The sequence below is a fragment of the Typopeltis vanoorti genome, chromosome 13 (assembly GCF_054136105.1).
Source record: "Typopeltis vanoorti isolate ZY-2024b chromosome 13, IOZ_Tvanoo_1.0, whole genome shotgun sequence".
In the NCBI taxonomy this organism is placed as follows: Eukaryota; Metazoa; Arthropoda; class Arachnida; order Uropygi; family Thelyphonidae; genus Typopeltis; species Typopeltis vanoorti.
This window is the reverse complement of record NC_143561.1, coordinates 48173505-48191449: the sequence shown is the minus strand read 5'-3', so window position 1 is coordinate 48191449 and position 17945 is coordinate 48173505. Positions and strand designations below refer to the sequence as shown.

Sequence of the window (17945 nt, the reverse complement as noted above, 5' to 3'; positions counted from 1 at the left end):
TCCAGTTTGCTATACTGAGAGAGAGAGAACTGCATTAGTTCTATTTTGTCCTTCCTTCTGTATATTGTACACACTTAAGAATTCTGTGGCTGTAATGGAATTTAACAGAATTTGGTATTTGGGATCTTCATTGAACATTTCTATTGTCATCTTGGTTTAGTTTAAATTAGGCCATTTCAAGTTCCAAAATTAGGCAAAATGATTTGTAATTTGATTGTATATTACAAATGACAATAAATAAATAATCAGTCATTAATCACCACATGGGTCAAAAAACGTTTTGGTTGAATTCAGTCAATGTAATAATAAATGGAAATCCTGTACTTATTATACAATTAGCATTAAGCTAAAGCATATTATATTGTTTAATCCTTTACCCAAGTGTAAGAATAAAGTTTATGTGTGAAGTATCTTCAAGACTAGGCTACTTGTATATATAGAAGCTTCCCATAATGTTTTTGCTTTATGGGATACTTTGGCAGTTGATGTGAAGTGAACAGCTTCTACATACAAGTGGCTTAATCATGAAAATACTTCATGGCTAACTTTGTTTGCTTATAGTTGGGTAAATGATTAAACAAGAATATACAATTCCTGTACAGTACAATTCTGAACAATTACAGAAGAATCTTAGTACAGGACTTTAGTTTTTTTTAGTTTATTATAGTTTTTTATTTATTTTATTTTATTTTTTTATTATTTTTTATTTATTTATCCATTATTATTATTATTATTTTTTTTTTTTTATCACTAGAGGTCAGGCTAAGAAAAAGATTAATTAACAGTGTAGTTTTAATTTACCTTTATAGAGTGCAAGAGCATGTAGCTTGGTTCCTATACACGTGTCCTTATGATGACCTCAATACAGGGGTCGAAATGTCAAGTGTATTTTATTAATAATTAGTAAAATGATCATTTCAACGCATGCGTTTTGTGTCCCTAAATTCATAAATATGAATGTAAACAAGAATATAATTTCTTGTCAAATATAATTTGATTTCCAACCAAGTTAAAAAATGTTCAACTAGTATTAAACTAGTTTTTTAATTTCATTTATTGTAAGCATGCTATAAAACACTGCTGTTGCATTGTTTGTCGGTTAAATGTGGTTAATTACTTTAATTGATGGTTCAGTCATGAATAATGCAGTAGTATTTTGTAACAACCGTAATATAACATAAAAAGGCTGGTGGCATTACTACAATTTGGCTTAGGTGCAGTGTTTTTTCTTTTTATTTTTTTTCAGATTATTTCCATATTTAATTAGTTCATTATCTGAAGGACAGCAATAATACATTATGTCTAGTATTCAAGTTTATATGTTGATTGTTATTCATCTTGCTGTTTTAGGAAGGAAATTATTACAACGTACAAAATCATTATAAAATTCTCAATATGTACCCGCCGGGGGATGGGTGTACAGGATATTATGATGGTTCTACATGAAAAATTATATCATTACAAACTTGCAGTTGACAATTTTCCTCCAATTAATTGGTTATCTGTCAAGATCGAATTCTGTCTTCTAAGACACTTTTTACTATATCAAACTAGATCTTGGTCTTTCTCTGGGTCTTTTTCCTGCTTTCCTGGCAAAGACAACCTGTTTTTCTTATCTATCTTCTCCCATTCTGTTTAAGTGACTGTACTACCTGAGATTGTACAGGACTTTACACAGGTTTGGATAATATACACAGAGGCACTAATCATGCCGAAGTGAACGACTTTATAATTACTCACATTGAACTGACACCCATTTTCCCATGCCCACAATTCCAGCCTATTCAAATCATTCTGCAAAGACTGAATATCAGCAGCATTCCTGATTACCCTTCCAATATTTGACAATAGAAATTTATGTTCTTGTCTCAACTGAATAATAAATTTATGGAAACTGGTAAGTTTGTGGCCAAGATCTGCTGGTAGTTTTTGAGCAATTTTCATTTTTTGTCGTATTACCAGATTTTGCCTGTTCATAAAATGATTACACCATCCTGAAGTATCTTGAAATTCTATACTTTCACCCGGATTCAATTTTGACCATTTTAGTGCATATGGAGGGTGGTGTCGAGGCTAGCTGGTGAACGGATGTGCTATCAGAGAGCTCCGGAGAGATTTGTGTTTTTTGTTGATTTATTGGTGTTTTGGATTCAATTTAATGGACTTAAGTGTGTAATTTTGGTATATTATTGGAGCTTTATTAGCGTGGTTAGTGTACTAAAGTGTTTTATAACATAATCTATGTCGGGAAGTCGCCGCTAGATGAATTCGTAATGTGTAGTGTTCGTGCAAGCTCCAGATAAGATAAGTATCATTTTCAGTTATCGATACAAATTACTTAATATTGTGTAGTTTTGTTTTGTTTGCCTTGCGTATTTTAGTGCGTCTATTTTTGGTGTGTTATAATGTATAATTTGACAAAACACGTTGCAAATAAGGATGGCACCTGTGCAAAGGAAAATGGCGGCCAGTAATGAAGGTTCGCCATCGTTATCAAAGAACGGTAGCATAAAAGAAATGAGTCAGTGTACTAGCTGTGAAATGTACGCTTTGCGGAGTGCGGTCGGAGTGTGGTTAGATGATAATAAAGGATTGAATGTGTGTAGAAAATGTAGGGAGAATGAGGAATTGAAGTGTATTTCGGATTGTGAGTGTGATATTTTTGTCAACCTTCAGAATGAAGGAAATAGGGATATGACAAGAAACGGCAAGGTTGTACATGAAAATTGTGAGAGTGTGAATGTAGAAAGTGTGAATGATAGTATAAATGGTTTCTCGGAGAACAAAAAAGATGAGATAGATGCATTGAGTGAGATCGCGTTGTTGAATAGTGCGATAGAAAGAGCAAAACAGCAGCTAGAGTGCATGAACAAAAGTAGACTGAATGAACCAACCAATAATAAAAGGTATGACAGGAAAAATAGACGTATGAATGTGAACATGAACAAAATGAAGGATAGAGTGCTGTATGGAGACTCGTTAGTACGAGGTGTGTTAGTAGAGGATTTGACAAAATCATACTAACCTGGTGCGACCATAAAGGACGTAACTGCGTCTATTAGAGAGCAAAAGGAAAGGGTGAAAGAAATGATTGTTCTGGCAGGTACGAATGATTTGAAAGGAGATAAAATGGAAATGATAGAAGACCTGAATGAATTGTTTGAGGTAGCAAAAGAAAAGAGTGAGAGAGTTAGAATGATTAGTCTTTTGCCACGGCATGACAGTGAAATGTTTAAAAGGAGGGCTATAATTGCAAATGACTTTATGCGTGGGTTATGTATGACGAGTGGTGTGAAATTTGTGGATGTGTGGAGTGAGTTTGATGGGCGAAAGGATCTATATAAGATGGATGGCTTGCATTTGAATGGTTACGGTGTAAGAAGACTTGAGAAAGTGTTGCTGAATGTAGTGGATGTGCAAATTCAGGGAAACTAGATTTGTTAAGGGGGGAGTAGAGATACAGTCCTTATGGAGGCAGTTGAATGTAAGAATGAATATAATATGCCAGAGCAAATAAGGACAACAAATCTGAGTGGGATAGTTAATATAAGGCATCAAGGTAGGGTTGGGGCTAATGGGGGTCTTAAATTCATGTACACTAATACTAGGAGTATTAGGAACAAGAAGGAAAAGTTTTTGGCCATGGTTGGCACTTCCAGACCACAGGTTATAGGTATTAGTGAAGCATGGCTGACTGTAGATGATATAACTAGTGGGATTGAATGTGATGGGTATAGTGTGTTCAGGAATGACAGAGAGAATAAAATGGGGGGAGGAGTATTGTTGATGATAGCTGATGAGCTCCAGCCAAGGAGAATAGAAGTTGAATTGCAGGATAGAGAAAAGAGCACATTTGAGGCCATTTGGTGTGAGATTGTGGCTGGCAGAACTAAATATACAATTAGGTGCTGCTATAGACCAGGTGATGGAAAAGATGGTGGTGACAGTATGCACAAGCAAATAGAAGAAATGGGTGGAAGGAGGGTGATTATTATGGGAGATTTCAACTATGGTCGCATTGATTGGAGTGAGGAGAGGACACACGGGAGGAAGGAACTGGATTTTATGTGGTTATTAAGGGATAACTATCTGCGACAGCATGTAATGGAAAATACTAGGGGTCAGAGAGTGCTTGACCTAGTAATTACATCTGAGGATTTGGCTGTAACAAATATGACCACATTGCCACCAATCGGTGAGAGTGATCATAGGGTCTTAACTTGGGAGGTGGCTAAAGGTGTAGAATTTTCAATTAAGACAGGGTACATGTGGAATTATCGGGCTGGAAAGTATGACATGCTTAGGAGTTTGATTGGTTCAGTGCCATGGCATGTACAACTGCAAGGACTAGAAGTTGATAGTGCATGGGAGGTAGTTAAGAAGTGCTTGCAAGAAGCAATGGCTGACTGTATACCTAGAGTCCGAATAATAAATCAAGTAGGGGTTAAATGGATGAATAACACCATTAAGCTTGAGTTGCAAAAAAAGAAACAACTATGGAGGGAATTTAAGGAGAAGGGTGACCGGCAGGCACATGAACGGTATACAGCGCAGGCCAGAAGGGTGACAAGTGTGGTAAGAAAAGCAAAAAAGGATTACGAAAGAACATTGGCCATGCAGGCTGAAGAGAATCCTAAACAGTTTTTTAGATATGTAGCAAGTAAAAGGAAAAATGTACATGGCAGATTGATTTTAAAGAATGCTGATGGTAGGGAGGTAACTGAATCAGTTGAGATAGTTGAGTTACTGAGTGAGCACTTTGCAAAAGTATATCATCCAGGTGGTGACATTGCAGAAACGAATAAACCAGTAGATTATACGGGAATTGTGGTTAATGAAGTGGAGGTGAGTAGTCTATTGCATAACCTCAATGTCAATACATCTGTGGGATTGGATGGTATACCAGCTCGTGTTGTACGAGAAGCAGCTAAAGAATTGTCAGTACCCTTGACCATTTTGTTTAATTTGAGTCTCGGGTCTGGGTTAGTCACGAGCGGGTGGAAAGAGGGGAAAATAGTTCCACTGCATAAAGGTGGTTCCAAGACTGCTGTTGTAAATTACCAACCGATTAGCATATCAGGAATCATTGTCAAGGTCTTAGAGAAATTAGTCAAGAAAAGAATACAGGATTGGATAGATGAAAATGGGATATTGTATGGGGGACAACATGGTTTTGTGAAGGGTAGATCATGCCTCAGTAACTTGCTCACGTTTTATAACACAGTGACGGCTGAACTGGATAGGGGTAATGGGTTTACAGTGATACTACTGGACCTTGCCAAGGCCTTTGATAGGATACCACATGGAACCCTAATCAGTAAACTGGAGCAGATGGGTATAGATATAGGGTTGGTGAGATGGATAAGAGGGTGGTTGAAGGAGAGATATCAAAGAGTGGTTTATTCAGGAGTGGAGTCTAAAAGACGTCTTGTGACTAGTGGAGTGCCACAGGGCTCTGTTCTTGGACCACTGCTTTTGAATTTGTTCAGCAATGATATTGGAAAGGATCTGAGAGGAAGTGTTCACTTGTTTGCTGATGATGCAAAGTTGGGTAGAGCAATTGCGAGTGCACAAGATGTCAAAATTTTACAGGATGATTTGGATAGTTTGGAGGACTGGGCTAGGAAAAATGGATGTCAATTTAATGTGCCAAAGTGTAAGGTTATGCACTTTGGGGTGAAAAGAATAGCAGCAGTATATCGCATTGGTGGAATCATACTCCAGGAGATTGATGAGGCCAGGGATTTGGGAGTGTTGGTGGATAGGGAGTTGAAGTTTAGGGGACACATTGCAAAAGTAACTAAAACAGCTCACCAAATCACTTGGCTTCTGAAAAATACTTTAACATGCAGAGACGAACAAGTTGTTGTTCCTCTGTATCGAGCCTTGATAAGACCCCATCTGGACTTCTGTGCCCAGCTATGGGCACCAGGGTTTCTTCGTGATGGGGAGGAAGTGGAGAGGGTCCAGAGACGAGTGACCAAGATGATAGCAGGTCTGTGGAATGAACCTTATGAGAATAGGTTGAAGATTTGTGGGTTGCAGAAATTGGACGATAGGCGAAGGAGGGGTGATATGATTGAGACATTCAAATTACTGAAGGGTTTTTATAAGATTGATCCAGAAGATATTTTTGAAAACATGACTGGTGGTGGGAGGACTAGGGGCCATGCATGGAAGCTGGGCAAGAGCGTGGTTGACAAGGTTGTTAGAGCTAGGTTCTTTACTTGGAGAGTGGTAAATGAGTGGAATAAGCTTTCAGAGTCTGTTGTGGGTGCTACGACCGTGAATGAGTTCAAGGCAAGGTATGATAGATACTGTGTGAATGTTGAATAGTTGTTCTTGACATGATGTTAGGGCCTCCCTCGATGAGTCTGTCGACTCCTTGGAGTTTCCCGGAACAATAATAATAATAATAATAATGCTCTAATCATATTTCTTGTAACAAGATAGCCATTCTGCCTTTGTTCGAATACCCATTCTGCAACGTGATTTTCCAGTTGTGGCCATCGGGTGATCCCTGTTCTCATCACACATTTTTTCTTTGGCAATTTTTTTAAAATATCTTCTTTCTTCCTCCATTCTCTTATCATCTTCTTGGTTATGTCAAACTTTCTTGCAACAGCACAGTTATTAGTTTGATTTTGCCATTTCAATTACCCTTATTTTAAATCGAGCTTCATACTTTCTTCATTTTGTTGCTGGTTCCATGATTTTAAATGATAACAATTTTGATAATCCTAAAATTTAAAAAAAAATGCAAAATTAATAATTAAAATTGGGGCTAATCACTTTTAATTAGGATAATTTATGTAAATACTAAATCTATGCTATGCAAAAAAATAATGGATATGCATAGATATAAAAATAACAGATATAACAACTATACCTAACGTTGCATTAATACAAGAAAGAAGAAATTGGGGGGGGGGGGTCGTCTTATACAACCCACATAAGCTTAAAATCTAAAAAAAGTCTAAAATTTAGGCCTCGTCTTATACGCCGGTTGTCCTATACAGTACGCTGATATGTACGGTATTTAAATGTTCCAAAATTGCAAAGCATTCATTCGTGTCTATATGTACTTTATGAGTGCAGCTTCTTGACTGAGTGTGTGTATATAGACATTCATCCTGTGGCCACACATAGGCACAGAATGTTTTCTTGCATTTTTTTTTTTTTTTTTTTAAACTTTGGTGATACTTGCACTATATATATCTTGCATAAGATGAAATTAAAAGACTTGTTCTTTCTCTCTGACTGGAAACTAATATATAAATATGCAAAAAAGTGGATCAAATTTGGTGTGCTTAAAAATATACATTGCATGTGTGCATTTCTGTTTAATGTTTATTTTATGGCATGACAGTTTGTGGGTTCAGTACTTTACTCCAAGTATATGTGCATTTGTTGCCAACAGGTATCATATTTCACTCAACAGGAGAAGAAAGAAAAAAAAAAAATCACAGTCAAGCAGATTCAGCTGTGATTTTTTTTAACCATTCCAAAATAAAAACTATAGTAATGCAGATTTCACAAAAGATATAATACTAAGTGGCCATCCCATTGTGCTATTAGGTAGATAATTCATAATAAAATTAGCTTTTTTTATGAGGTAATATATAAGCAATATGAACATTGTTCAGATAAAATACTTTTAATTACCTTTTCACACAATGAAAAACCTTTATTATAACAAGAATAGATAAATAATTAAAATTAATATTCTTAAAACTGAATAATTAATATATGAAATTATTGTATTAAAATTTTTTAAGCATCCACTTAAGTATTCCAATTCATAGTTTCATGTTAATTAACTTTAGCTTGCATACTGACTGTGTGGAAGCCTTCAGATGATGTTCTCCAGTTATTCAGTGAAGGCCGTGTCTTACAAATATATCAGGTTTCTATTAGCAGGTGAGCATTCCTGGATTTTTTTGACAGTATTATGGAGGGGTACTATATTTTTTTAATGATAACTGAGGGTATCAGTGATCAAATTTGCTGATGCCAGTTGTTCCCTAATTTATATTATTATTGCAATGGAAATGTCTAGACTATTGTGCATTATCTATTTTACCTCTTCATTCATGGACAAGACAACAGATTTCAGCAATCCATTCCACTCATTTGCTGCACTTCAAATGAAAAAATCTATTCCTGAAGCATTACTGACTACACACACACACACACACACACTTGCTTATTTTCCATGGATGAGCCCTTGTTCTTTCTTCCCTCAGCAATGTGATGAAAAATTTCTTCTGTATCATTCCTGTTTTTTTAGCTCTTTTAGCTACTTAAATCTTTCTATTATACTCCCCCTCCCCTCTTTTCTGCTGATCAGCCAACTTCTAGGAACCCAAATCCTCAAAGGGAGCATTCTACAGATTGCTCACATCTTAGTCACTCACCTCTGGATCTTTTCCACGATTTCTTAATGTACAAAAAACCCTGGTGACTAGACCTGTGCACAGTAATCCAGATGCAGCCATATCAAAGCTTTATAAGAGGAAATCGTAATTTGCTTCCTTATGTCGGCTTGTTGTGTTCTCCCTTAATCGAGTAATCTTATGATCTACTTTGGCTCATAAGATTTATGCACTAAATCATTGTGCAAGCTCTCTACATCATCTTGATCCTTGTACCTTACCCAACCCAACCTTTCATTATCGGCAAATAATTGAATATCTCCCTTCAAATTATTTCCTATATCATTTATGTACAAATTAAGCAGGGCTCTGTGCCACAGAGCCCTGCGGCACACCACTGCTCATCTGCCTTCTTCTGGATTCTGTTCCTCCATATACTACTTTTTGGTATCTGTCCATTAGTAACCCCTTTTACCCATATCACCAGTTTCATATCCATCCCCATTTGTTGCAGTTTGCTTAACAGAATTCCATGTGGTATCCTGTCAAATGTGTTTGAAAATCCAGCAGTATCATGTAGCCATTCTCTTTACCCAACTCAGTTGTCACTTTGTTATAAAACGTTAGTAGATTGCTAGGACATGACTAACCCTTCGCAGAGCCATGCTTCCCCCTCATAGAGTATCATATTCTTATCCACCCATTGCTGAATTTTCTTTTTGACCAACTTTTCCAATTCCAATACTTTCACCAACCACTGCAGAGATACTGATTGGTCTATAATTTGCTATCATAGACTTAGATGTTCCTTTATTAAAAGGATTTATTTTCCTTTCCTTCCCCTCTGCCAGAGTTGAGATTTAAGTTAAACAGCCCAGTCCAAGTCATCGCCACTCCTGCACATTCTCTTAAAACACAAGCAGACATCCCAACCAGTTCCATAGCTGAGTTTGCATTCAGATTCTGCAATATCCTAAGTATCTCCAGTTCATCAAACTCTATTCTGTCATCTGTCCCTGTCACCTATGCAATAATATATCTTCACCTGGTTGATATATCCTTGCAAAATGATCACTCAGTAGCTCAACAATTTTATCTGCCTCTGTACCATCTGCAATCATTAAAGTTATCCTTCCATAGTCATTCTTCCTCCTACTTGTTGAAACCACATGATGAAAAATTCTTTGGGATATCCTTATATCTGCTTGGCTAATTTCTTTTCATAATCTGATTTTGCTTTCCTTACCATGCTGGTCACTTTCTTGCCTAATCCTTGTACTTTCCATGAGTAGCTGGTCACCTTTCTCCTTATATACCCTCCACAACATTATCTTTCTTTCTTTCTTTTTTCCCAGTTCCTGCTTAATGATACCACTCATCCATCTAACTCCTACCTGATTTACCCCTATGACCTTGGAAATATAGTGTGATATTGCTTCCCTCAAGGTATCCCCCCCCCCCCATACCACATGTACTGTGAACATTATTCCCTTGTAGACCTTTATGCCATGGTATGCTTCAAGCTGCCTCCTAAGTGTATCGTAATCTGCCTTGTAGTTCCACATATATCCCTTCTTAACTGGAATTTCCACGTTTGCTACCTCCCAAGTCAATACCACATGATCACTTTCCCAAATGGGAAGCAATGTGACCACCATAATTATGTGCAGGTCTTCTGATTCTGTAACCAGATCCAACACTCTCATACCCTTAGTCTACTACGTCACATTCCGCTTCAATTAGTTAACTCTCATTAAGTGTATAGATTCCATTTCCTTCCCGTCATGTAATCTTTCCTCCTTCCAGTCTATGTCTCCAAAGTTGAAGTCCCCCATAAATATTACTCAACTTGCACTCATTGTACTAATCTGCTGATGCATGTCTTCCACGTTATCCCTGGTACCCCTCGATAACAGCAGCAAGTTTTATATTTTGTCCTGTTGGCCTCAATCTCACACCAGATTGACTCAAAGAACTGCCAACTGCCTGACTCCTGCTCTTGTTGACCGTGATTCATCTGCTATCATTAGCAATACCTCACCTGATCCTCCCTGAAAATACTAAATCTACATTCTATCCATGTGACCACGTCATCTGCTGTTAGACTGGTTATTACTAACACCATGTTCCAACATAAAAATGTGCACAAATTCACATGGAGAGAGGAGGCTAGGAATAAGAAAAGTCTCATTGACTATGTTATTGTTGATAGTGATGTTTTCTCCCTGGTGCAGGACACCAGAGTGTACAGAGGATTTGAAATTGGAAGCGATCACTATTTAGTCTTGAGCAGGATAAAATTGAATTTCATATTGAAAAGAATAACATGTAAGAAAGTTTTAAAGCGAATAAAAGTTGAGCAGCTCTCAGATGTGAACTGTAGACAAAATACAGAAAGATTATTGAAAAGAAAATGAAAGAGTTTGAGAACAGGAATCAAACCTTGGAGATTCAGTAGCAAACTCTGAAGAAAACATTGATTGATTCTGCCAGAGAGGCATGTGGTGAGGTTGTGTGCAAGGATAAAAAAATCAGAACTCCCTGGTGTACACAGGAAGTTAAAGAGGCAGTGAAGGAAAAGAAGACAGCATATCAAAAGTTCCTGGCAAATAAGTCAGCTTTTACTCTTACAGAATACAGAGACAAATGTAAGAAAGCTAAACAGTGTGTAAAACTAGCTAAACAAAAGTCATGGGAGGACTTTGGCAAGAATTTAGAAAATAAATATCAAGAAGGTGGCAAAATATTCTTAAGGTTGTTGAAGAAGCTTAGGAATGGAGGAAAGAGTGCTGTAAAAGGAGTTAGAGATGATAAAGGTGACATGAAAACGGGAGAAAAAGATATCCTTGAAGTATGGAGTAATTACTTTGAAAAACTGCTAAATGAAACAAGCAGTGATGACAGCACAGTGATAAAAAACACTGACCAGGCATGCAGTCAGGAATACATATCCATAGTTGAAGTAGAAAAAGCCATCAAAGGCTTGAAATGTGGAAAGGCAGCAGGAGTAGATGATATTCGACCAGAAATGCTGAAGTATGGTGGTATAAAAGTCTTACAGTGGCAGCACTGCATAGTTCAGAAAGCCTGGACAGAGGGACGAATTCCCGATGATTGGAGTAGAGCTCTCATAGTACCCATATATAAAAAGGGAAATAAAACTGAATGTGAGAATTACAGAGGTATTTCCCTACTGAGTGTTCCTGGCAAGATATATGCAAGTATACTTGAGAAACGGTTGAGAAGAATTGTGGAAGAAAAGCTTGGTGAAGAACAAGCTGGATTCAGGCCAAATAGAGGCTGTCAGGATCAGATCTTCACTTTACGACAAATAGTCGAGAAAGCATGGGAATATAACAAAGATCTGTATTTAAGTTTTGTCAATTTGGAAAAGGCATATGACAAGGTGCCAAGAGAGAAGCTATTCAATACGCTGCAGTTATATGGTGTCAATGGGGCATTTTATCAAGCAATACTTAGTCTTTATTTGAGTTGTAAGTCAGCAGTTAGAATTGAAGGAAGTACAGGAAGATGGTTTAATGTTAAATCTGGTGTGAGACAATGATGTACATTATCCCCTCTGTTATTCATTATCTATATGGATCACATTATGAAGGAAAGTGGTATTAAACCTGATATCAAAATTGGAGATGTTAATGTCAGCTCTTTGCTTTATGCGGATGATGTTATACTTCTAAATAAATCCGCTACCAGTCTGCAAGATTCTCTGACTAAATTCAATTGCTGTTGTAATAGATATGGTATGAAGGTCAGCAGTAAAAAGACAAAGACAATGAAAATAGGCAGAATCATTGAAAATGTCAACTGTGTTGTGAATGGAGAACCTGTGGAACAAGTAAACAGCTACTTAGGCACGATTTTTACTGAAGATGGTAAATTAAATATAGAAATAGACAACAGAATCAGCAAAGCTGGTATGGTGGGAAGTCAATTGAATAAATTCATATGGAATAAGAGAGAAATTAGTGGGAACACTAAATTAGCTGTATACAAGACAGTGTTCAAACCAGTTTTAACTTATGGATCTGAGAGCTGGGTCAGAAGTAAAACACTTGACCAAAGACTAGAGACCCCAGATATGAGAGTCCTGAGAAAGATTAGAGGTGTGAACAGATGGCATCAATAGCAATATCATATTAAAAATGAGGATATTAGGAAAGAACTTGACATTGTCAGCATCCAGGAATGCGTTAGCAGAGCTAATCTCAGGTGGTATGGTCACTTAAATAGAATGGGAGAGGAAAGATTAGCAAAACAAGTGTTCTCTGCCAGGTTGGCAGGAAAACGACCCAGAGGAAGACCAAGATATAGGTGGATTGATACGGTACAAAGTGCCTTAGACGATAGAAATATAAGATCTGATAATGTTAGAGTCTTGACAAGTAACAGACTGATTTGGAGGAAAATTGTAGATAGGAAGTTAGTAATGATGTAATTTTTTCATGTAGTACTGTCATATCCTGTACACCCCTTGAGGGTACATGGCAGGAATTTGATGATGATGATGATGATGAACTGGGTAGAATATACAAAATCAGGGAGCAAAGAGAGGAAGTATATCACAACAACATCATCTAGTGAAAAACCCTCTTATGCTGAGGTGGCCTTGGTTGGCCGAGTTGTTAGGATATCCGCTGTCCAGCCAAGAGGCTGTGGGTTTGAATCCCTCCAAGGACATGGATGTTTGTGATTATCCTATTAACTGTTTACCATATGTACTGCTGTGACCTGTGATATCATCCTTTGTAGTATGACCTTTGATGTCTTTGTGCCATAAAAATCAAAAAATCTTATATTAAAAAAAAAAAAAGAAAGGAATATTATTATTATTGCACCCTCCATATGGAGTCAGCAGACTCATCATCGCTGGTTCATTCAACTGACAACATATTTATCATTCTGAATCTTAAAATCCTTACCATTCCTTACATTAACAACACATTTTGGTAATACACTACATTCACTGACAACTCTCCATGTAAACAATCTACTCTTCATGACACCCTTACATAACTTCTTTTTCCCCCTCTCACCTTCTACTCTTTTTAAAATCTCATCTATCTGGATCAATCTGATAAAATCCTCTCACTAACTTAAATTTCTCTATCATATCACCTCTTTTCCTCCTATCTACCCAAACTCTGCAATCCACATTTCTTCAACCTCTCTCCATAGCCGACATTCCAAAGTCTTGATATTGTCTTAGTCACTCATCTCTGGACCCTCTCCAATGTTTCCACATCGCGCTGAAAACCAGGTGACCAAATTTGAGCACAATAGTCCAAGTGTGGTCTGACCAGTGCTTTATACAGTGACACCACCACTTCCTTATCCCTACATGTTAGAGTACTTCTTACCGTACACAGCACTACGATGTGCAGCCTTTGCAACACTAGTAATATGCTCTTTAAACTTCAGTCTACTGTCAACCATCACTCCCAAATGTCTAATCTCATCCACTTCCTGCAGTACGGCAACATCAATATAGTACACAGTTTCATATTTCTGCATTCCAAAATGCAACACCTTTCACTTACTAATGAACAAAAGCTATTGTAACTTTTCATCTAATTAATCTAATTTAAATCTAATTTTTAAAGGTACTTATGGCATAACTATAAGCAACAAATCACATGATAACCACAGTATTTAAATTTATAATGAAAGTACTGATATTTCATACTGAAAATAACAGTATATCATCAGTGTGTAGAAACAAGCAAATCAAAGAACAGGAATACAAGGTTATACATTGGTTATGCATTACTAAATCACTTAAGAAATTGACAACGTATATAAGATCTTAAATCCCACATAGTTTCTTATTCGGTTTTAAAACTATGTGGGATTTAATATGTGGGACTTAAATTAAGGGGATATTAAATCCCACATAGTTTCTTATTCGGTTTTAAAACTATGTGGGATTTAATATCCCCTTAATTTAAGTAATGTTTTCATTGCCGAAATGAAGCTTATTAGCTCTTTATACTTAAGTAACTTAATTGTTGCACCCCTGTTTGGAAAACTCGTTCGCAGAGTACATAAGTTCTTATGTACGCTATACACTTTGGTATTAGGTCTAGCTACTCACTGATGAAGCCTCAAAAAAGGCTGAAACCGGTCTGGGTAGTGACCTCCCTCCAAAATGTAATAACAGCATACGTTTCCTAGGAAATGTGTTTTTACATTATGGAAAATACCTAAGAATAGCGATCTGAACTTTCCCCCACCTTTGCAACGAGTTGCCCGGTATTGTACTACGTACTAGGATCACTTGCATTGGTTAACGCTAGTGTCGCCGATACTTCATAGTTTACTATACTATATTCGGCAAGAAACTCTCTGATTCCGATCTTTGAGTTTCTTATTCGGTTTTAAAACTATGTGGGATTTAATATCCCCTTAATTTAAGTAATGTTTTCATTGCCGAAATGAAGCTTATTAGCTCTTTATACTTAAGTAACTTAATGGTTGCACCTGTTTGGAAAACTCGTTCGCAGAGTACATAAGTTCTTTTCGCTATACACTTAGGTATTAGGTCTAGCTACTCACTGATGAAGCCTCAAAAAAGGCTGAAACCGGTCTGGGTAGTGACCTCCCTCCATAATGTAATAACAGCATACATTTCCTAGGAAATGTGTTTTTACATTATGGAAAATACCTAAGAATAGCGATCTGAACTTTCCCCCACCTTTGCAACGAGTTGCCCGGTATTGTACTACGTACTAGGATCACTTGCATTGGCTAACGCTAGTGTCGCTGATACTTTATAGTTTACTATACTATATTCGGCAAGAAACTCTCTGATTCCTGTACTTGCTTGCTTGTGAACCCCCCCCCCCCCCCTTCACAGCTTGTTGTGAAAGGGGGGAGGGGGTTGTGGTTTGTTGGTTTCACTATTTTTTGGATTTTATGGGGGGGGGGGGGGTAGCCATTGGCTGAGAAAGTGTTGAGGATATGATTTAGTTCAGTGTTTAGGGCCTTGTTGTTTGAACTGATTAGTTTAGCCCTGTTGTATAGTGTTTTCACCATTCCATATTGTTGTGGAGGGGGAGGATTGTTGGTGAATGTACCTGCCTGTATGGGTGGGTTTTCTATAAACTGAGAAAACCAAGGTTCCATTAGGCTGACAGGTGACTAGTGTGTCTAGGAAAGGGAGGCTGTTGTTTTCCTCTTTTTCCAGAGTGAACTTGCTTCTAGGGTGTTGGTTGTTTAAGTGTGTTAAGAAGGAGAGGAGTGTATCAGAGCCATGTGGCCAAATTACGAACACATTATCAACGTAGCAAAGCCATATGGTTGGTTTTTGTGGGGAAGAGGCTAAGGCTTTTTTTCCAAAGGTCTCCATAAAGAAATTGGCCAAGGGTGGGGAGAGTGGTGAACCCATGGCTGTCCCCTCTATTTGTTTGTAGAATTTTCCCTGCCAAACGAAATAGCCTCAGTTCATTATGAACTGAAATAGGGCTGAGATATTGGGAGGAAATTTAGCTTGGATTAGCTCTAAAGTTTCCTTGAGTGGGACATTTGTGAATAAGGAAGAGACGTCAAAGCTGACCATTATGTCAGTATGTTGGAGTGTAAGGTTTTCTATGCTGGCTTTGAAGTGGGCTGAGTTTTTTTTATGTGTGATGGTGTGTTCCCAGTATAGTGTATGAGTGCTTTGGCCAAATGTTTAGCTAATTTGTATGTGGGGGAATCAATACCATCCACTATGTGACGTAATGGCACATTTTCTTTATGTATTTTTTGGGAGTCCATAAATACTTTGGGTGGTATAGAGTTAAACGGTTTTAATCTGTTAATAACTTCTACAGGCCACGAAGTGATCTTCTTAAGGAGCCTGTGAAGTTTTTTGATTTGTGAGTTGGTGGGATTGTATTCGATAGGGAGGTAAGTAGCCCGATCTAATAGAAGAGCTTTAAGCTTACCCGCGTAGTCTGTTTGGTTAAGCACTACAGTTGCATTTCCCTTATCTGCTTTGGTGATAACTATTTCTTTATTATTCCTCATTTCCTGCAGAGCTTTATACTCCTTATTGGATAAGTTGGTTCTTGGTGGTCTTGCTTTGGAGAGGACACAAGCTACATCCAGTCTTACATTGTTGGCGATTTAATTCGGAAGGTGGCAGATTCCGCGTTAGATCTGGATCATAATATCCTCACTAAGTATTTTTTTGGGAGCAATGGCGAAGTTGTGGCCATGCGAAAGTGCATTGAGTGCTTCAGGGTGACTGAAGAAAGGTTGATTACGGTGGTGACAGGAAGTTTTGGACTGACGGTAGAGTTCTTTTTTAATTTTTTTAATTTTTTGATAAGTCGACTCTGTATTTTCTCAAATTCTTTGTCTGCTGCGGTACATGAAATGTCATGTAAAATTGACCAAAGCTCGTGATTTAAAGTGCACGAAAGCTCTTCTTCAAGTGCACGGATAGCTTTGTTAATGTCAGCTAAGAGAAACCACATGGCGGCAATTTGTTCCCGAAGCAAAGCATATCTGGCGTGGTTATAGATATGGAGAGCTTTTTGTGAAACGAAACAGTGCTTGAATTTTACACAATTTGGGATTACCTGATTATCTCGGCAGCGTTTTACACTGCCGGGATTAAAAAAAAAGGATACCCATTGCAGTGCCTTCATTGTCAGATAGCAATGTTAGTAAAAAGGGAAACAGTGTCAAAACTGACTATCAAATCTGTCTCTTGTATTTGGATATTCTTGAATTTTCCAAGAAAATGTGTGGAATTCTTGATGAAAGATCTGGGTTGTCTAATACGGCAGTTATTAAAACACTTAAGGAATAGAACAACATAGTTAAGAATATAAATTAAATTAAACTTTAATAAATATTTTCCGATATTTCAGCAATGTCACATTGCCATTTTCTAAAGGAACTTACAAAAAAGTTATGTACACATAGGCACTACAACACAGAAACTGGGAATGAAAAGATGAAGCTATTGTTCTCCTAACAGTCCTGATGGTGCCCTCTAGCGGGCTAAGTAGGTGTTCTTGGCCGTTGGGCTGAAGGTCTACAGATGTAGGCCTCCCAAATTTGGGGCAGTCGCATACACCCAAATTTGTTGAGGTTTGGAGAATTTCTCAGGGCTGAGGCTGATTCCATAAAGAGTCTTTCAAATTTGTATTTGCTACGGTGTATCACTGTAGCTTTCTTCCACCGTATTCTTTGGCGAGTATCCAGAGCATGGTCCGCAAGCCCAGAATGACTGTATTTGTGAAAACGGATGTAGTCCTTGTGTTCCGAAATTCTGATATTCGCTGTCCTGCCTGTTTAGCCAAAGTAAGACAGTTTACAACTGCAAGGGACCTGGTATACACCAGGTAGGTCTAGGGGAAGTGATTGGTCTTTAGTGGAGCAGATAAGGGATGCCAATTTTCTGTAAGGTTTGTAACAGGAGGTCAGGTCATGTTTTTTTAAGATTTTGGTAATATTTTCCGAGGTGCCTCGGATGTAGGGAATGGTGATGGATTTAGAGTAATCCTTGTTGTGGGGGGGGGGGATCTGTGGTTTGTATGTTCTAATATTTTTTGGATT

General features: G+C 37.6%; 1 protein-coding gene across 1 annotated transcript in view; it reads left to right on the top strand.

Annotated features, from left to right (window-relative positions):
* Nucleotides 1-17945, top strand: part of LOC150100122 (breast cancer type 2 susceptibility protein-like) — a 244572-nt gene that overhangs the window by 160654 nt on the left and 65973 nt on the right. The window contains exon 12 of the mRNA XM_090402598.1: nucleotides 7827-7920. Coding sequence (XP_090258724.1) covers nucleotides 7827-7920 — 94 coding nt within the window. The remainder of the gene's footprint in view (nucleotides 1-7826; nucleotides 7921-17945) is intronic.